The sequence below is a fragment of the Dermacentor albipictus genome, chromosome 10, assembly GCF_038994185.2.
Source record: "Dermacentor albipictus isolate Rhodes 1998 colony chromosome 10, USDA_Dalb.pri_finalv2, whole genome shotgun sequence".
Taxonomy (NCBI): Eukaryota; Metazoa; Arthropoda; class Arachnida; order Ixodida; family Ixodidae; genus Dermacentor; species Dermacentor albipictus.
Genome location: NC_091830.1, coordinates 19,058,341 through 19,079,940, shown reverse-complemented (window position 1 = coordinate 19,079,940; position 21,600 = coordinate 19,058,341). Strand labels below are relative to the sequence as shown.

General features: G+C 46.2%; 2 protein-coding genes across 4 annotated transcripts in view; one reads left to right on the top strand and one right to left on the bottom strand.

The window, feature by feature from the left end:
• The window catches only part of LOC139050482 (spondin-1-like), a 231,909-nt gene extending 230,111 nt beyond the window's left edge, over window positions 1-1,798 (top strand). For all 3 annotated transcript variants that reach the window (XM_070526918.1, XM_070526916.1, XM_070526917.1), the window contains 2 exons: window positions 458-697; window positions 1,488-1,798. In XM_070526918.1, coding sequence (XP_070383019.1) covers window positions 458-642 — 185 coding nt within the window. In that variant the 3' untranslated portion in view covers window positions 643-697; window positions 1,488-1,798. The remainder of the gene's footprint in view (window positions 1-457; window positions 698-1,487) is intronic.
• Window positions 1,799-10,284: 8,486 nt separating this feature from the next.
• LOC139050689 (uncharacterized) lies at window positions 10,285-21,089 on the bottom strand. The gene is made up of 6 exons (XM_070527298.1): window positions 20,976-21,089; window positions 19,158-19,372; window positions 17,608-17,770; window positions 14,439-14,576; window positions 13,161-13,270; window positions 10,285-10,944 (listed from the first exon to the last, which is right to left on the bottom strand). The coding sequence occupies exons 1-6, from the start codon at window positions 21,079-21,081 to the stop codon at window positions 10,618-10,620; spliced, it is 1,059 nt and encodes a 352-aa protein (XP_070383399.1). The 5' UTR covers window positions 21,082-21,089; the 3' UTR covers window positions 10,285-10,617.
• Window positions 21,090-21,600: the final 511 nt, after the last annotated feature.

Sequence of the window (21,600 nt, the reverse complement as noted above, 5' to 3'; positions counted from 1 at the left end):
GGGCGGCCCGGGCGCCCGCGCGCATCCGGCCCGACCACTGTATCTTGAAAGCGATCTGCGACGAGTACAGAGTCAGCGTTGCGCTGTGTTTTCGCGGCTTAGTTCGCGTTGATGCGAGCGACAGCACGAAGGTCGATTCGCTCGCTGCCGCTGCCGCGTTCCCTCACTTCAACGTTGTGACAGCGAGATTCCGCGGTTATCGAGTGAGATGTGCTCGTGTTGGCTTGTGCGCACGTGGCACCATGCTTGTTAATTCAGTCAGCATGCCTATGTTGACACCGATACGGCCGATAAAACTACCATACCTACTTCGTATAGCTGTCCACTAATTTGCCATCGTTACCGATGCTTCGCCTTTCGGGCGAAAACTGCGAGATTTTTTTTTTTTTCGCTGTGGTCAGGAACTGACTCGTTCGTGAACTGACTCTTGGCCCCACTTTGTGTTCTCAACTTCCAGCGGTGGACTGCATGCTGACGCCGTGGAGCGAGTGGCGTCCCTGCTCCAAGACTTGTGGGCCAGGTGCAGTGCAGGAGCGACATCGCACCATCAAGCGGCACCCGAAGAACGGCGGATCCAGCTGTGACGCCACTTTCGAACGGCGCTATTGCACGCTGCCACCGTGCGACTACCGCCGACGCTAGCCACCGGGAGGGCCGCTGGGCCATCCCCCCCGCAGCGGGACGGCGCACTAACATGGTCAGTGCAATCATGTCCCATAGTGCAAAGAAAGGGTAAGGCGTGCCAGACACGGACACAAGAGATAGTCTTCGGTTGATATTTGGCGTTCGTGCTGTCCACTATACTTCTCTCCTCTTGTGTCCGTGTCTGCGCACGCCTGAACCATTCTTTGCATTATGAATTCTTACCAACTAGCTCAGCTTTCTGTTGTTCTAAGCAATCATGTCGCAACTCACAAGCATCATGTGCCTTACAAAAGAACTGCAACGCCAAATGTACACAGAAGAAAAGTAAACACTCGTAAAGCATCTCAAAATGGTTTATGCACACAAATGGCGTCATAAGACACTACTAAGCTTTGCAATTATGCGATGAAAATCGCCGCGTACGCGGTGTCTACGGCAGCTTCAGCAGCAGATGGCAGTTTCCCTCCGTTGCGTTTAGAGGGCGTCAGTTGTTGTTGTGCTGTGCCTTTGCACGTGTACAGAGCGCAGAAGAGGTAACGGAAGAACCAAAGCAGGATGTTTGATCTCATGGTCATCCTGAATTGTTGTGCTGGTTGTCGTTCTTTGCATGGCCTAACATGTATATTGCTTTAAATACTGTCATGGCATTGTACACAGTTACCGTATCCACCGGTTCCGCCAATAAGAGTTGTTCGTGAGTAGCGTGACGACATATGCTGTTTTCAAGGTAACGTTTTATTAGGCCCATTTATGCCAAAGTTGAACGTTGAGGAATCTCTGAAAGCAGTTGACTGGACGCTGTGTCGCCGGTGTCTGCAAACACTGTCTTTGTCTGTTCGCAGTGCCAAACCGAAAGTTACCTGGTACGAGTACTTCAAGACGCCACCCGACACGACTGCACACATATCGCCTGGGCCTTCGACCTCTATCCAGTTTCTCTCTCGACCACCACGCACACTTCACGAATCGACCACCGTTTCTGCTGTCACGCTGCTGCGTAGTGCTGCCATAGAACGCTGCTCTTAGACCGCAGAGCTCTGTAGGCTTACTCGAATTCAGTTGTTCCCTTGAAGATGCATCTCTCAACGCTGGTTAGCGATGTTTTGCTGTTTCGAAGATAGCTAAAGAAGAAGAAAACGGTGCTGAGAAAAACCTGCTCCATGGCATCAAGCTCCTTCTCGCCGACTTGCACTACTACACTACTGCTGCTGCTACTCATCTACTTTGCACAAGGTCACCGCACCACGTGACTCCTGCTCCGCGCGCTCGCTGATTTCGCTGTTCCTTTCATCTTTTTTGCCAAAGTCGGCGCGACGCTGTAGATAGACGTAAGGCTGCTTTTTAGGGCACAATCGCGTTTCACTGATCGTGGAATTGCGCCTACCAAAGAACGACGTCGAGTGTACGTGTGAACAGAACGACGAGCTTCCATGTACATGCGAGGCTCGGCGAAAGCCTGGCAGAACTGCCTCAAAAACTGAGGCCAGAACAATAATAAGCGAGCGGGGCTGCTGCCGCTGCACGCTCTTGTTCGAAGTAATTGTTAGTAATAATCCAGTGTTCGTATAAAAGAGTGTACGCCGTTGTACAAAGAGAGCCCCGGTGAAGTTACGTGTTATGATCATTAAGAAACCTCCTCGTGTGCTTACTAATAGCTCGTGCGTTATGTCGTTAGGCTTTCCGAGCTCTTCGAGCGTGCGTTGTAAATATTTCTTGCAGCAATTTGCTGGTCCGAAAACGAGATCGTTACAGGCTGACGGCCGATATAAGTTCCTCGACAAGCGTATGTCACGTGAGCTTCCCGTTGAAAAAAAGTAAGGCGCGAAGAAACGCCTACCCTAATTTCTGCATATCTCCTAAACTACTGTCTCAGTGCCAATGCTTCGGGAAAGAAGAATGACCTCGGCATGTTGCAGTACCGCAAGGCTCAGTCTTTATGATGGACTGGTCAGATAGATATCTGATCGTTGTTAACACTGTTGACATGACAGTACATATTTACGGCTCACTTCTTGAAGCATCTAAATAAAGCAGGAACCCTTTGGACAGGCAAGTTTTGACTATATTCAGCGATGAAACGCCTTCGACACAAAACTACATATGCTCTTTCGCACGAGGTTCGCACGCCCGGCTTTTTCTTGAGAAATGCTCTCCGGTCGCGTCACAATTGTTTATGTTTGATGAGAATTCTTACGTTGCTGAATGGTTGAGGAAGACTAAGATCATTTCACAAACCTGTTAGCTACTACGCTCAGAACTTAAGGTTTTCCCACTTCCTACGAGAACGCCTCTATGGAATATACAGGCGTGCTGAAGTCAAAGTACTTTGTCATCATCTAATAACAACTGGGCTTCAATGAGCCAGTAGTCAAAAGGTTTTTTTTTTAGCCCTTTCTGGAGACACGTGAAGCAAATCTCCGGAGGCACGAGATACGGGTTGACATCCTTATCTTACTTGGAGCTCATGACCTGGTGTTACCGGCCATTAGTCAAATCGATTCTATACATTTTATATTGCAAATTATGAATGAATTCACATCTTGTGGTCCCACTACTGCCTTTCGAAAAAATATTTACGTTTCGGTTGACATCTTACTATGGGGCCTCTCAACAAATTGTAGCACACTGGGATATGGGACAGCATTAACGAGTTCTTCACTGTTCAACTTTTCACCATGAAAGGAATGTGAAGGGGGAAAAAATTGACGACCCGTACGAAATAACACGTCTGTGCGTGACTTCCCAAGAGCTCCGGCGGAAACGTTTTCATCGAAAGCTTATATCGTGCGCCTCAATTCAAAAACGAAGAGGCTGAAAGCAAGAACTTAGTTGCCGCAAGGTTATCCCTCGGTGTGCCGCATTACTTTCAAAAACGTGCAGTCCTGCGGCTCATTCGTAATTCACGAGACGCTGCCGGACGCTTCGCAGACCACATCTAAGCTTTGTGCCAGTAGCATTTGTCTCTGACGTACCCGTCGTAGAACTTGCAGCACTGCAAACGTCCTCCCACTGTTTCCCCGGTGTTCTCTGTATTCTGTATTCTAAGTCCCGTCGTTCATGGCATGGCCCTGGGATGTCTCAAGCCAAAAAGAACATCGGCCGCTTTGCCCGGTCATTGCCATTTCCACGTCTTCCGAGCGCGCCTTCGAAGGTGACCACAGCTGTTTTCGACTTGGTCAGAGGCAGCTAAGAAAAGAAGGCTTCTTTTTCAAGCGGCCCTTTCGCGTCTCAGCATTTATCTATCTCTTTCTGTGTGTATACATGTTTATCCTGTAAACGCAACTGAACTAAACAATAGGTGGTGCCTTTATGAAAACGAGAAAAAAAAAGATCATTCGCATCCTCGTTGCCCCGTTTGAGTTCCTCAATATTTTTTTCTCTTCCCTTTGGTGGGGTTGTCAAAGTTGCGCGCAAGGGCCTCTCAGAACCATGAAGGTCGGACAGATTTTTGACGCTCAGGGGTGCTGTGTTGCGCGAAGAGCTATCGTGCAACTTGGCCTCCCAGCTGAGGGCACAGCGAACTGCATACACTAAGGTGTTTCGCATCAAGCAAAGAATCAACAGAGATCGCTTGACGCAGCCAGAAAAAAAAAGAATCCTCGAAATTAAGATAATTATTTTGCACGCGCAAGTGACTTTCGTTTGTGGAGTAGTTGACAAAAACAAAAAAAGCTTTTATCAACGGCAAATGTCAGCTACGTCTGCGCAGCACCCAGCCCAAGTTAAATATAACGAAGTAGACGGAACGCCAGAACTGTATCGTTAAATTGGCAACATTTGAAACATTCGTAAGAATAAGATAATGTTTATTCCAGAGCAGAGCAGCTGGCGCCGTCTGGTAGAGCCGGCGTTAACCTTGCTGTGCTAAGACACATCAGCAGGCTACCTGGTACCGTGAAAGAAAAGCAATCTCCCTCACGCTGTCAAGACGATTTGCTGACTGTAACAACACGTGAACAAAATCTTGAGGTATTTAACACAACAGGTCACCTATGAGCATGTAACCCATATTTTCTCCGGAAACTTCTTTAAATTAGGATACATTGAGATTATTTCATTCCTCCGGGGCTTTCAATCCATTACGCTTTATGCGTATGTGTCAAAAATGGAGAGCACTTATTTTGGTTTAAAATGTCCTATGTATCGTTTCGTTAAAACTAGGTTTCATGCTCTTCGACATTTTAGGTCGATGCTGAATTGCGCATTCTTTATCGGCAAAGTTGAATATTGCCTCCACTCCAGTATAGCCTCTCGCATTCCTATAGGATCAAGCCGATCTCCCGAGGTTCTTGAGGTTGCTGCGAAGGCCTTGTTTTCTCTGTGTGTGGTGTTTAGTAACTTTAGTCAGAACGATCGTAGCAGATGAGTGTCGTGGTTTCGCATAGCTTTCGAAGTGGTGTCACTGTTATCCTGTTGTGAAGCAAAATGATTATTTTCCTGTCCGTTTGCCCAGCGCTCGAAGATTGTATATCCTGTCGCACAACTCTCGACGACATCGGACGCGCTGAGACGCAACTTCTTGTCTCGTTATTTTTTTTTCCGAGTCCTAACGGTTTTCTCGGGACGGTGCCCGAAGCACTGGAACATGTGTAGAATTGAGGCACAGTGTAAAATTTGCTTGCAAACATTAGCTAGGAGAGGTGAGTGTCAAAATAACATCAAAATAGCACCGCCGACTAGCGTGCTTTACGATGCATACTTACATAGGTGCAATTTTTTGTTGAGATGCCATGTCTCCACTCAACTTGTGTTCATTGCAAGATCACATTTTCGGGAACTGAGACGTGATTTGTCATTCACAGAACGAAATTTCAGAAATCGTGGTTAACACGTTGAACTGAAGTAACCCTCCTCTCGACGTTGTCTTCCTTGCGTCAGCAAAAGCTTTCGAAGAAAAAAAAAGCACCAGCCCCACAAAAGAAATAACGACTAAGTTGTCACTTGAAAAAAAAATCACCTCAGGGTTACGCTGCGAGTATGCCGAAGTTTCTGTTGCAACAAGCGCTTGACACTGGTGGTTGTGCCAATTTTTTTCTTACGTTGTTTCTTGTCGTCCTGTCTATGCCTAGCCAGAGCGACTGTACAGTTAGATCGTTGTTAATCAGATGCAATATTTCATAAAATAAAATTTCTCTTCGAGGAAAGAAAGTGTGATGACTTTTTTGCACCGCTGGTCTGGAAAGCGAGTTTGTAACGCTCACTAGCGTTGCAACTCGTGAGACTTGCTTCGCTTGCTTATTTATTGAAGAGTTGCGGATATTACGGGTATCACTCGATAATTTTTTGTACCCGCAACACCAACACAGCACGCACCGCGATATATCGCCTTTAAGTCGACATTTCTGGGTCTCCTGCCACCGATCTCCAACTCCGAGCCTCAATACCGATGCCTATACTCCTTAGTGTCCTTGTGTTCCACAATCAACGTATCATCCTCAAATAACATCAAGTCATTTGATGTATTCACAATCCTTAAAGTGAGTTCTTTCTAATGAGTGTCTGTAGTGTGCATGGCGGTAAGTGTAGCGGATGTACTGGAGAACCACCATCACGGTAAGCAATGTGCATTTACCTACACCTTCCACTCCATTAGGAGTTAATTACCAAGGAGCCATTAGGGTGCATTAGTAGTTCAAGCACGCGACTTACGACGGATACGAAGAGTAGGTGTTCGGAATTGTAGTGCAAACCACGCGATGCACAAGGCAGAGCAACCGGAGACTGACCCCCATATGCAGAGATGCAACTTAAGTCGAAGCACATGCTTGACTTGATTTAGATGACGCCTGGCGTTAACGTGCCCTAAGACGCTCACTGCGTTTCCTTCGGCGCGTTCCCGATAGGCGTCACTCGGATCAAGTCAAGCATGTGCTTCGACTTAAGTTGCATCTCTGCATACGGGGGTGACTGTCGTTATTCTTCTCGCCACACGCGCGCGCACTCTCTAAACTTCATCCTCGCCAGCGCTCAGGCAATACTGGTCATTAATAGCACTGGGGCGCCACCACAGGTACACTGCCTATAAAGACGGAGCCGTACCATTGGACATGTTTCAGGACGCTGGCGAAGGGTGTCGTTGGAAACGCAACGGCTTCATCTGCTCCTATAGGGCTGAGTTGCACAGGCAGGGGAAGGTGGCACGCCCTTGGTTAACCTCCTTACCTTTCCCTCTTTTGTTTCTTTATTTATCTCTCTCTCGCCCTGTCTGCCTGTATAACTCGAGTCTAGGATCAGATGAAGCACTACACTATAATGTAAACGGGAAGAAATGGACTTAAACGCAGCAGGCAGATATCAGGCTTGCGGTGGTATAGGTTTCAGGAAAGCATGTTTCAGACGGTCGACGGACGCGACATCGTCACCACTCTTGAATATGTAGCGCGAAAGTCTTTTCGCCACGTGAAACCACGACGTAGCGAAAACTACACGATGGAGAAATGTAACGGAACCGGATATTGTCTGTCCTTATTTAAGGTCTCTATATGTAGACCTTACATCCCCTGCGGCCCATACATCACCGCACAGCTCCGAATCCTGTCGACTGCGCCATTGTAAGCGAGAGAAGCAGACAAGAGGCCGTCCCTGCAATCGCCTACTTTCCTCTTACGTCTTCTTACGCCTGCCGTGCGAGCGACTACGCCCAAGTGCCGTTTCTTTCTTCATTACACTAGATATATAAAGAGATAAGTTTTATCTATAGGAACCTTATCTTTATTCCCCACCCCCCCTCACGCACCCTCTAAATGCCTTCCTCGCCACCGCTCAGTCGATATTTGTCGTCACCGGCACTGGGGTAAAACCACACCACCAGTAAAGACCGGAAGCCTTGCCAACAAAAATCTTGGAGCGTGGCAAGCAGCTCAGACTACGCAAAGGGAGGACAAACGGACAAGGCACGCCGCTGTGCTTGTCGTGCCAGTTCCTTCTCCTTTTCTGTCGTGTACCGTCAACGCCTCTTAGACAAATTCATCATCATCATCATCAGCCTGGTTACGCCCACTGCAGGGCAAAGGCCTCTCCCATACTTCTCCAACAACCCCGGTCATGTACTAATTGTGGCCATGCCGTGCCTGCAAACTTCTTAATCTCATCCGCCCACCTAACTTTCTGCCGCCCCCTGCTACGCTTCCCTTCCCTTGGGATCCAGTCCGTAACCCTTAATGACCATCGGTTATCTTCCCTCCTCATTACATGTCCTGCCAATGCCCATTTCTTTTTCTTGGTTTCAACTAAGATGTCATTAACTCGCGTGTGTTCCCTCACCCAATCTGCTCTTTTCTTATCCCTTAACGTTACACCTATCATTCTTCTTTCCAAATTAGACAAATTAGTGCACCGATTCCCACATTCTAAGATGATTGTTCACCATCTCGCTCAGCTGTGTGAGCCTTGCGAGCGTTAAATATCAGTCGGGCCAGCGCACCACCCATCGCAATAGCTAAGTGACCTTGGCGTTCGGCTGCTGAGAACGAGGTCGATGGTTCGATTCCTGCCAACAGCGGCCGCGTTCCAGCAGAGGCGGATTACAAAAAAAAAATTAAATGCGCGTTTGGTACGGTTTGAGCGCACGGTAAACGCGCACACGTGGTCAAAATTAATCCGTAGCCCTCAACGATGGCCTTCTTTGATATTGCAGGGTTGTTTTGAGTCATTAAACTCCATCAACCAACCACGCATGCGACGAAACGATGTCGGTAAGAGCGATGTATGTGCCATGAATTCTGCTCTATGTGTGTGTATACCCATACCGAAGTATCTTTTTTTTATTTGGGGTTTTACGTGCCAAAACCACTTTCTGATTATGAGGCACGCCGTAGTGGAGGACTCCGGAAATTTCGACCACCTGGGGTTCTTTAACGTGCACCTAAATCTAAGCACACGGGTGTTTTCGCATTTCGCCCCCATCGAAATGCGGCCGCCGTGGCCGGGATTCGATCCCGCGACCTTGTGCTAAGCAGCCCAACACCATAGCCACTGAGCAACCACGGCGGGTTGACCGAAGTATCTGTTTTCTGACTCCAAAGACGAATATCTAGAAAAAAAATACACTTCGACAGCGAATTCAATACCGCGTATTTTTTTTTTACTTCCCAATGAAGTAGGATACAAAAGTTACTTGTGGTCCGTTTGTTTAAAATATATTACGACAACCGTACGTTCGCACAGCAGAGAAGCTTGTAAATTATTAACTTAAAGTAGCCTTATCTGGCGCAGCACGGAAATAACAGTGATAAAACAAAGCAACAGCACGTATTGTGTTGTATTGGCTGAATGAGCTATTTGTGATAACTACAGCACCGAACTCTGGTTACAAAGGATCATCATCATCATCATCATCATCATCATCAGCCTAGTTACGCCCATTGCAGGGCAAAGGCCTCTCCCATACTTCTCCAACTACCCCGGTAATGTACTAATTGTGGCCTTGTTGTCCCTGCAAACGCAAACACAAAAGATACAAACATGTTAATTGGGAAAAGACAACAAAAATTCATCGACGATTACGATACTCCTAATGCGAAAGTTGAACCCAGCTCTATACGTGTTTTCGTTCCGCGATATATTGGTTGGCGCGGACAATCTGTCTCGTGCGGCACGTTACAAACGGAGGGAAGTGCGGCGCCACTGCCTCGCCAATCGAGAGACCGCGAGAGGCAGCGCGTGGGTGAGGCGTGGGCGCGATTCACATCAGTCGCCGCAGACGGACTTCCGCTTTATGCAGCGCTTTGTTTCCATATATGGTATCGGAGTACGCGCCTGCCGCATGCCATCGGTGAAGAGACGACGGAGCGCTACATGTCTGGCGCGGCACTGCGCTTTTCTTCTCACGCTTTCGCTGCACCCTCCTACACTTTCCTCCTCGCCTTCGTTCGGTCACACCGAGGGACGTCAACGCTCAATGCAAAACGGGCGCCTAAGTGCTGCGCTCTAAAATAACTATGCCTGAACTTAGAAAACAAATTTGTAGGCTGCCTAAGGGCGAGACATTCTTCTTGAATGAATGGACATCGTTGAAAGAAAAAAAAAGTTTGCTGCGTCGTGCGTTTGCTCAGGAAGTGCTGCCTCTGCAGCTCAACAAGTACAACTTTCCTGCAGCCGTCGCCACTTGTGTAGTTCTTTCTGCCTATGCACTCGAGTAAGTGTTTTGTTATCCGTTAAGTCCACAGACGCCAATATTTCGGAATATCGAATGCAGAATTATGGAAACGAAAACCAAGCCCTATTTCATTTATACTTGAAATTGAAATATTAGTTCGCACAAACCTTATAGCTATAACATAAACAGGAAGTGAACTATGCTTTGTGGAGGCCAAAAAATGAACGCAATGTATGAAGGAGATGTTCACAACATATCCAGCCAGCGCACAAAGACCCAGGAAGACTTAAGGACAGAATAAAGGGCCCACCGCTTGTGTGACCTTCACACTTGTGTGAACGCTGTCAAAGTGTGAATGCGGTCCTAGTGCGTCCTTCACACAAGGACATCCTTCTGTAAAGGACGCACAAGTACCGCATTCACGTTTTCGCACAAGTGTGAAGGACGCCAAGCATCGATTTTTCTCTCTCTTTTTCATTCAGCGTGAGTGTTTGTAGACTGTGTCCTGGTATGTCAAGGACATACAGGTACAAGGACCCTACTCATGCACACTCGCCCCAGCACTTGCTTTATCAAAACCTACGACGAGTATGGACATCCGGGCTAGTTAGTATGGTGACACGATAAAACATCGCGAAGGATAAGCACAAACTTAGTGTCGCTTGCTTGAGCTGTTTCGAAAAACAAAACTCACAGGGGGGCGAACCTCCATAGTGTTGCCCGAGCCTGTCACTGCTTAGAACTTCGCACGTGCGAACTGTATTCTTTCTCTATCACCAAACAAAACCGTAGCATGTTCCACATCCCGCCGACGAGTTCTCTTCACACGCCGAGGTCGTCCCTACACCTACTACGCAGTTTTCTATCCAATTCCGTTAATCATCGGCGAGAGACGCATGCGACAACCTGGTGACAACGGAGAATCTACGCTTGCACTTGGACAGCGAGCGCCTGTCGGGCTCGGTGTCTTCACCCGGGCACTTATCGCCGCCTCCGGCAAAGCTGACGTTGCCACGAGCGGGACTGGGCGACCCCATCGAAGAGGCAGCGCTTGATTGACCTCTGGGTCTCAGTGCTGCCGTCGCAGAGGACGCGCGGTCCACTTCGTCTGACCCCAACAGGTCGAATTGGGCCGCCTCGAGTCGCTTGGCTTGCATGAGGTCGCGCTTGGACATGGGGTCCCGTTCCATGTGCACAGAGGCCTGCACGAAATGATTGCTTTTTACGCTTACAAACAGCTCCCGAGAGACTTCTGGTTAAGCCTTCCGGAACAACGCAAGTTACAGCAGTCTACGAAAGTATGTAATACTCGAGATGGCACTTGTTCTGCTGGACAGTTGTAATGATTGACAAGTGAATTTCGCTGAGCATTAGGCACCACAGGAAAGCTGCGTACAGTTCGACGCATAGGATACGTTCCTTGTATTTGAACACATCAAGGACCTGTGCATACAGCATCTCATCGGACAAAATGCTCTTCTTTCTTTGGCTAACTTAAGTTTGACTAAAGTATGCACGACCTGAAATTTTCCGGGTTGATGAAGACGCTGCTGCCACAGGGCGGATAAAAGGGTCTGCACAGCTTCGCCAAATGTTGTTGAGGAGTAATAATATTAACCTAATAATATAATGTAATAATATCCGCAATAGGGGTGCTCTGTCTACTGTAACTAGGATCGCTAACTGTAAATAACACTTATAAACTAGGATCGTCGCCGTTGCAAAATGTTACAAAATACAAATATATGAGAGTTACAATTACTAATAATCTATCTTGGAACATTCGCATTGATAACTTACCCGCCTTTCTTAAACTCTGCTTACTCAGACACAATACACGGAACGCCTCATCTAGTGTCAAACGTTTCAGCTACGCGTCATGTATTCGGCCTTAAGTTTAATATGCATGTGTAGTCTGGAGTCCCTATACTAAACCAAACGTTTAAAAAAAACTTCGAAGAGTAGAGACACAGCGGTTCAGTTTTATTTATTCTGAATTTCCACAATTAGATTCGCAGTGACAACTCATAGTTACGATTACACTCGCTCGTATTACGCAAAAAAAGCGCATTGATTTCATTTTTTTCACTACTTAGTAATAACTTAAGTATTCAGTCACTTAATGACCGGTGGCTACAGCGCTATGGCCTTAAAGTCACTCACGTGCATCAAAGCGACGTAAGAGGTATTTTTTTTTTGCTTTGAATTGTTTTTCCTATAAAATTGATTTCTTCCGTAAACTACAGCAAAACGACGACAACCCTTACGCCGCACCATACCATCACCTTTCTTCTTCTCCTGCCTTTGAGGTACTGACGTTCGCAGCTCGTATCGTTGACGTTGCCGTACGCTTTGTGGTTGTCAAAGGCAAGCTTACAGGCGGCTTCAGCGAGTGCTGCGACCATCGAATTGCTGTTGCATGCCGCACTCTCAAATTCATTTAGACCCCTCGCAGCCACCTAGCTGGCAGCATCATGGGCTATTGCCGAATCGTTCTAAAGCGAATAGCTTTCTTTGCATCTTTCGCTCGTTCTCGTGATTTGCGGTGGCCGGTGGTCGTTGGTCGGTGGTTTGTGGACTACAGTCGGTGGTTTGTGGTCTACGGTAGGTGGTTTGTGGTCTACGGTAGGTGGTTTGGGGTCTACTGTCGGTGGTTTGTGGTCTACGGTCGGTGGTTTGTGGTCTACGGTCGGTGGTTCGGGGTCTACGGTCGATGGTTTGTGGTTTACGGTCGGTGGTTTGTGGACTACGGTCGGTGGTTTGTGGTCTACGGTAGGTGGTTTGTGGTCTACGGTAGGTGGTTTGGGGTCTACTGTCGGTGGTTTGTGGTCTACGGTCGGTGGTTTGTGGTCTACGGTCGGTGGTTCGGGGTCTACGGTCGATGGTTTGTGGTTTACGGTCGGTGGTTTGTGGACTACGGTCGGTGGTTTGTGGTCTACGGTCGATGGTCGGACTTGCGATAAGGCGCCGGTGGAAAGGGTGCATCCTCTTGCGCAACCAAGTTGCTGGGCACGTTCTACGCGGAACGCCAACTTTATGGCTTTTTTTCATGCGCACATGCTATTGCGCACGAGTTTCGATGCGCCTTGACGTTTAGATGCGGTAAGTGAAGCACTCGGCAAAGAAAACGTTCGCTCAATCATTCGCTCGTTCGTCCGTTCGTTCGGGCTATTTGCATTTATTACATTGAAAATCAACGCCGATGGCTCTTGCACAATTTTCGGAAAGAAAACATCTTCGAATCAGTAGCATTACACGAGCAGCATGAAACGCGATGGGAAATGCTCTGCGGCATACGTAGATCGCGGCATGCGTGGAGCTGGTGGCTAGCGATACTAGTCACCAGTAACGTAAAGCTCGTTATGAAACTAGGCAACAGCGGAAATAAGAGGAAACGAATAGAACGGAGGAAATTTACCAGCTTGTAGTCCTTAATGATGTCCCGAAGAAGCGCGCAAAACGCCAGCATGGTCAAGAAAAGCAGCACCAGACCGAAGATGATGAGCTCGAGCGCCAGCATTGGCATTACTGCGAAGTTATGATAAAATAGGGGGCTTTCATTAATTCATTATTTCATTAATTCATTCATTCATTTCAGTTAGGTCAATTGTCTTGGGGGTGAGCAATATTAATAGACATCTTTACAAAGGAGCACATGCTATCCAATGTAAAGGGAAGACAAGCACTTTACCAAGTTGACTGAGAAATAATGTTAGATTCAAAAATCGCTCAAGAACCACGCGAAGGTACAAAACTATCGATCATGAAGATATAAAAAAGCTATGGTCACTCAAAAACATCAGAGAGACGTAGACAAAATGAACCCCTGTCTTAAGACGTAAACACAAATCATGAGACCCAGCATGCGTCGTTCGCTGTATAATCGACACCTTTATTATTTGCCATTATACGTATATCTCTAGTTTAACAACATTCTGAAATATATTCCCCGACTATAATTATCTGCTTGCGCGCGTTTCTTTCCTTTAACACTCGACGCTCGCTTTCTACCAAAAAACGCAATGTCACGAACATATAGGCATACCGTCCGTGAACTGAGATTGCTGCAGGGCAGGCATCGTTAAAGAAGAGAAAGGCGGGAAAGATACATGAAGGACATTTTTGTCGGGACAATATGAACCCCAAAGGGTGCTAACAGCTCTTACGACATATTCTAGTGGCAGTTTCGTATCGCTCTGGGACTGTTATTAAGGGTGCAAAGTAGGTTTAAAGTTCAGTTTTGATATTAAGCCGGTCCAATAGCGTTATTCATCGTCATCATCTTTATTTACTTATTTATTTATTTATTTATTTATTTATTTATTTATTTATTTTATTATCAATGACAAACTTACTTTTAGTGTGTCTAGATCCCTAGTAATAGGCTAGATGAGATCCAATAGGTAAATGTCAGCTTATTCGGGCGTTCGGATAGGCGCACCAAACGACAGTATACATAGTATTAAAAAGGAAAAAGTTACAGAAAGTAAACAAACAGTAACATTTAAACAAACGATAAAAGCTACATAAGTATAAGTATTAGCATTCAGGCTACATTATCGCAGTAGGAATCTACTTAGTATGCTTGCATTGAAGCTTCAGTTGACGTCTCACACAAACTCCGGAGCGTTGCTGGAGCGCTCAAGAACGACCACTCGAATATGCCACTAGAGTGAGTTGCTCTCTCCGCTTATACCGCATGTGCTTCCGTAGAACCAGTGCTCGTCGTCGTAGTCCAGACAGTTGGCAACATTGTCGCATATGAAGCCTTCCCAGATGCAAATCCCGGACGTGGCGCAGAAGAACGAGCCATTTGCGCATTTTCCCATGGAGCCTGTGAAACGTACACGGCCACGAATAAACACGTGATATGTCGAAAGAGAGACAGAGAAAGGCTATAATCTAAGCGGACATTTCATCATCTTATTTGTATCGTGTTTCGGCGCAATTACGCCGACCTTCACTTCTTTAGCGTAGCCACCTAACAGACCTTTTCCTGTTCTAGACCAAGATGCCAGGTGTGCCGATCCCGGAGATGGCGCAGTCTGTGGTGCAATGTGTCGAATTTCGGCTATGTAATTTTACCTACTCTGCGACTAATTCTGAGCTTTTTGTGCCGATGAGAGCTACATTTTGATATATTTTGCGTCTGCTACGACGCTCTGGAGGCGGGATAACGCCGCTTTTCCTTTTCTGAAAGTGGTTACAGGATACCCAGATCCAAGATACGCCAAACTCCTGTGAGCTAGGCAAAGAAGATCTTGTCTTAAAAGAATTAACTGCTCTTACTGTGAGAAGAGGCTTATTATTATGAATTATTATTAATCATGTGAACATATGTGCGAACATCAGAAAGAGAGCCTTTGCGATGTTCCTCGGTTTTAAAAAATGCAATATAAAAGACAGATGGCGGCGCCACCTTGAAGCTCCTACGCCAACTTTTTTTTTATAAACAAATATGAACTATGCTGCATTCTAAAAAAGCCCAAGATCTAACTTTGCAAGGTTTAAGAAATTTTACTGAGGAGCAACGGCACAAGTAGGAGAAAATGTTTCAAAATCCGTGACGTCACACTGACCTTCCAGCACTCGGTGTAATTTTTTTTCAAAAATGCAGCTTTGACCTTCCTTCACGCTTCTAACAATCAACGTTAACCACAAAATTTTAAAGAGTTGAGTTTTCAAATACTGGTTCATCAATCTGAACTAAATTAGTATTTGTTGCTAGTGTCCGTTTAATCCTCACTGAACTCAGGAAGGAATAAAATACCAGTCTGATAAAGTTAAATAAGGAGATATAGTTTTTATTGGTGCATTTAGAGAGCGCTGTAAGGGATACAACTTTCGCTAAGTACACTAATAAGAATAACACCTTGTTAAACATCGTCAGACCGCAATTTTGAATAGCAAGTGATACCAAGGCCAGCGCGTGGTGTATGACGTCACTTATCAAGCGAGTATAGTTGAACATTGTTAGGTTTTTTCATGCTCCATTCTGCCCTCTTTGTATTGTGCTGTCTTTAATTCATTCTTTATATTATTTTTTGCTTTGCGAAGCAGGGAACACACAGATTAATGTCTAGACAAACTGCTCAATTACCAACAATAGTAGGAGTTTTAAATACAAGTATCAGTCCACGTTGGAATCAAGCTTACAAAAAGAAAAAGAAGCATGAAACATAGGTCTTTAAACAATCGTAATATTTCGTAATTGCATTGATTTAAAAATAAACGACAGCAAGGCAATCAAACTGCGTCATTCTTCAAGAAATCACAAAGCGTACGCTGCAGAACTTCGGATGGGCAAATTTACGAAAAAGTAAAGCAAAGATATCAAAAGGGCAGACAACTAAGAATAGTTAAAGTACGAGTAAAAGCTATGCTTTTATACGGTAAGTATGAAATGCATGCTAAAAACTCAGTTACAGTGCCATTTTCTCTTAAGCATTTCTTAAAGGGACCCTGAAACGATTTTGGCGATTTTCTACAAACGTACTGAGTCGTTAGAGTAGGTTCTTCTGATCGTTAATTGATGCATCTAAGTGCTCTGCGTAAAGCGTGTAATTTATTATAAGGTTTTAAAAATACACATCGCTGCCGATCGCAGCGCACTGCTCGGCGGAATTTTAAGCCGCCCCTACCCATATGATGCAAATAACCCATATTACGTCACATGGGCGAGCTATCTGATTGGCTGACCAGGGCGCGTGGTCGATAATTTTTCCAACTTTATCGTGAACAAATGATGCTCGTAATAGTTGAAATGTTAGTTACTTTGTTTTTGTAAAAACTTAAAGAGAATACACAAGAATAGTTTTTTAGTACACTTCAGCACTTCCGGCACACAGCAAGTGTCGTCTGCTTGTGTTACAACCTACTCCATTTTGACGAGAGCTCCGCGGTCAGAGTCGGTCTCAGTTTTTTCGCGAGAACTATGATTCGACTTTGTTGCCTTGTGGACTGCAAACCTAGCGACCTGCAAACCGCGAGTCCAGTATTAGGGCAAACGCAAGCGCAAGGGGACAGGGTCTGGCCGCTTGACTGTGCCTGGATGAGCCAAGAGATGAGCAGAAGGGCAAATGTGAACGGTCTGCACGGTGCAGCCACCTGGTGGCACAGAGCTCAACCATACACAGTAGCAGCAACGAAGTGTATTCTTTGTTGATGGTGTGTATTTTTCGCAGGAGTGTAATGACCAACACGTTGATTTATAAATGTTTAAAATGCTTTACACTTGGTTAGAGCAATATTAGCGCTTTGTTTGACTGGTTAAGCGCTGCGCCAGCAAGTGTCTGGACCGTGCAGACCGATCAGGCTGCTCACGTACATCTACGCTAAAGTTCCTTCATCAGCTTGAGTTTATGCCTCCAGTCATTTGCCGAAATGACCAGCTTGCCTGTTTTTAGCGGAGTACCGGACACGTTCGGCGCTATGACAGAATGCTCGCAACGCACGCTGCTTCGATAGCTCTCGGTCGACGGCCAAGCGGCTAGCGGAGAGGTCTCGCGCGGGAGGGGGCGTGCTCCCAAACAACCGGAAGTGAACGATGTGACGTTGCATCGTGACGCTGAACCAGTGAAGGCGGAGCTTAGCGCCGCTCGCTCGGCGAGCGAGTTGAGGAGGAAAAGCTAGCTAGGGAGGAGGGTAACTTCTAATCGCTTGCAGCTCCATTAATACGTAACGCTTCACTTAAATTGTGGTGCGAATGTTCTACTTAAGCTGTACCCTACGCACCTACAAAATTTGTCCGAACCGTTTCAGGGGCCCTTTAATGGCAAGAGGAAAAAGGTTTACCTGGTTCAAGCTTTTCCAAAAAGAAAAGAAGCAATAGGGATCAGTGGCATCATAAAGAGGAGGCGGCTTACTGGGGAGAGAGCCAGCTGTGACGTAGAGTGACACAGCAGTGCCCCTCATCTCCATCGCCCAAGTAGGATTCAGGTGGAGCGTGAAGTTCACGCTGTTCTGGTGCACCTCAACGTTCTTCATGTTGCCGCAGACCGTGACAGACGAGTGATTTCTATGGCTGACCTGCGCATTTTGTACAAATTAAAAATAGATTGGTGGCTTGTATCGGGCCCGCAGCCGCAGTGTAGTAGATGAAGTGTCTTGTGCGTGATGCTGAGGTTGTGTGAACACTAGGGTGTTCCATCCATCAATTCTTCCATCCGCCCGTCTATCTATCTATCTATCTATCTATCTATCTATCTATCTATCTATCTATCTATCTATCTATCTATCTATCTATCTATCTATCTATCTATCTATCTATCTCTATTTCTAAGCATTTTCTCGTAAACCTTGGTCTTTGTAGTCCATGGTTGAATGGGTATCGCGTCAGGACGCTGTGCTGAGGGAACAGGGTTCAAAACTAACCGTCGGACCAACTTGGGTCAATGTTCACATGGCACTGTGTACAGCTACGTACCGCTCTTAACGGAACGCTTTGACGCCGGAATGGGTCACTGGCGCTGCGGGTCTGGGTATGTGGCACGGGTACGTACTGTCCTTCAAGGTATCTTTCATCGAAATTATCTTTTTCGCGCTCAGTTGAAGCACTGTGTATGTACCACTCTGTCTGTACTGCACTTCAACGTAGGTCACCGGATATGTGCCAGCTGGTCTGTACCAACGGGTTTGTACCAACGTCACCGGGTTTGTACCCCAGTATCGGGCCAACGTAGGTCACCGGTATCTGCCAGTAGGTGCGTCCCGCTCTGCGACGAACGTATTTGACAACACCTTCGGCAACTCCATGGCTGACTGCCGCTCTAAAGGACAAAAAAAAAGATCCTTTTAATTTCTTCGACGCTCGGTGGAATCGAGCCTGCGCCTAGCGCGAACTTTGCGGCGGCGTTCACAGAGGGCGCGGCGTTTGGAGTGGAAACCAGCGTGCAGTAGCAGAAGTGCTGAGAAAGGGGAGGCCGGCTGAATTCTGACCAACCGATTTTGAGATGGGAGATTTCGACCTGCTGAATGTATCATTAGAAAAGGCTCGATTGAAATTCATCTCGTGATGGCGAAAATCGAACCTATTTCACGCGTTGTTAGTTACTGCGTTGAAATCACTGCAGGTCTGATCCTATTAACCACCGAAAGAGCGGAGTGACACGTTTCTGCGACCAGCGGCGTCACTCTCTGCTCACGCTCGCGACCAAAACATAGTACGCCGCATACTGGAAGCCACAGAAGGATAAAGTTAATAGAGATTTGACCTAACCTTACGTTTACAACTTGTAGTTGTAGTCTATGGAGTAGTATTTCTTGTTTGTTTGTTTGTTTGTTTGTTTGTTTGTTTGTTTTGTAGAAAGCATCCCAAGTGAAAAAGAAACAACTGCACTGCGGAATGCGCGGAGTAATACTTCTGTGACCGCACTACTTGAGCAGCGCTCGCAGCGTTGGCGTCAGTCAACCGTACCTTCACATAGTCGATGCATATCTCGGAAAAGAGGCTGGTGCGAAGGCTGTGAGAGGTGTAACTGACGACGACTGACTGGTTCGCCACGGCGGTGGTCACGGTCCACTTGCAGTCCCGCAGTGACTCGTCGAGTCTGTTGCATTCCAACAGAACTGCAGACTTCATCTCGGTAGCGGCCAGCTTCATGGTCTTCCCACACAGATCCGTAATCTCTTCTGTGTCGGAAAAAATACAAGATTTGCAGGTCCAACGCACATGTAATCGACGTGAAGCGAAGGTTTTGTAAAGTGCTTTAAGTACTATGTACAAGTAGATGGTGCGTACAATTGTCTTCATGGTTATACTACGTACGAATTAAACGTTTAATCGCGCGCGATATGCATGCACCGCACAAGTCCCAACTTTAATACCAAGCAATGTTTATGTTTATGCCCTTCACCCGTTGCCCAGCTATGGTGAAATGCAAATGCATAGAGTGAGAGATCGACGCTGCGATGTCACGTAGACGAAGGCGATGTGTGATGATGGTTGGGCGAATAATGTTGATAAGAGAAGCACTGCACACATCTTAATACATTTAGGGATTCTACACTCTTTGTGTCACTGAGGCACACACCCATTCTGGAGGATCGGCAAAGAATGGGTCCGTACCAGGGAGCATAGGGTAGCCCAAATAATATCAGAAAATCAAAGAAGCCATTGGATATTGTGAGCTATTCCATTAGGAAGTACGCGTGCTTTAGAGGTGCCCGCTAGTCGATGTTATGTATACAGCTTTTATGTCGTGATTTACTGTTTCATTAATAACGCAGAACAGAGACGCGTTCACTGCTACAATACATTGTCCGTCAACACTCGGTGCTACATAAAACGTTCTACTGCAGTCTGGATTGTTGCACAGTAGAGATGAAGACAATACCTTCGGTGAGACCTCAGTCGCGTCGGCGGATGCCAGGATGCGTGCGACAGCCACTAATCGACGCAATAGGTAACTAAAGCTCACCAATTACTTTGTAATTGCCAAACATTAAGAGGTATGTCGTAAGTGCGAAATTGACGCCCTTCAGAGAACACAGCATGCCCATTTCCTATAAATCCTGTTGCTAGAACCAGATTCAAGAAATAAGCGTTACTGATATTGTGCCGCTGAACGAAACCCTAAGCAATGTTTTTTTTTTTATAGCGCAAAAAAAAAAAACGCAGGGCAGAAAATTTCTAGCAAATCGTTATGCTTTTCGTATCGGCTGAATTTCGATTTCGCAATAGCGCAATTTAATGAAGTTGATCATGTAAGCTAATTAGGAATTTTCGTTAATTGCTTTGTTCATATGTGATTATCATACAGATCCCGATGTCGACCGCTTCGAATTAAACCTGCGCAACATGATCATCTGCTGGGCCGACTGTTTTCGGGCTTCGATCCTATCACGTGACGTTCCCTTCTAGTTTTCTTTCCTCTGTGGCAAAGTGGGTGTAGCTGCTACACAATGACGTTATGAACATTCATTTATATGTTGCCACCGTCTCTACAGAATGTATCAGTCCATAGATAGCGGCGGGTACGCAAATTAGAAACGGAGCTGTAGACGGGCATGCTGACTGTGACACGACAAACGAAAAAAAAAAGGACATAAAGTGCCGGAGTGAAAGTGTGCGGGGAAAAAAGCACAAAACATTGCAAAGCAGTGTTACGTTGCACAATTCTTCTATCGTTGCACGGAGTTGTACGTCACGACGCATACTATCTATCCACCACAGTTACTCTTTCCTGCTGCACGCCTGACGCAATTATTTATAAATCCTGTAAAATTCACTTACTTCTGATGTATTCGTTTTCTGGGGACATGAGGGATCTGCGCTTCAAAAAAGCGTGTTCATTGCAGAGCGCGAAGAAAGGCAGGCTAACGAAAACAACAACTCTCATCTTCTTCGTCTTCCCATTGGACTTCTTGTCTTGTCTTGTGGCCTTGAGAGTGGCGCGTACCCACTATGGGGGATTGGCCAAGAGGCAGGCGGTTTTCCTTTTTCGAACATCCTGCTTCATTCTTGTTCTTGTTCTGCGGTGAAATGGTGCAACCCACCCTGTGGGATCGGCCATGAATCGGGAGGTGAGAGAACTATTATGAATTTTTTTATTAAAATAAAGTGAAATGAATTGTTTTGTAAATGTGAATTAAAATGTCTACTGGTACAGATATGAATGATCAACTATCTATGTAGATTAAAATTACGTGATCATACGAAGTAAAAAAAACTATTCCTTTTGTCTCGCGCAGTTTTTCAGATGGTATGCGCCTTCCTCTTTTTATTAGGAGTGTCTGAGCATTCAGGACGGCAAGTGCTAATTGTGCCAGAAAGGACCAGCAACACTCAAACACATGCTGTGGGAGTGCAGTGTAGTTATAGGAAGGATGACAGTTGCTCCGGAGATCCTGTCGTCGAG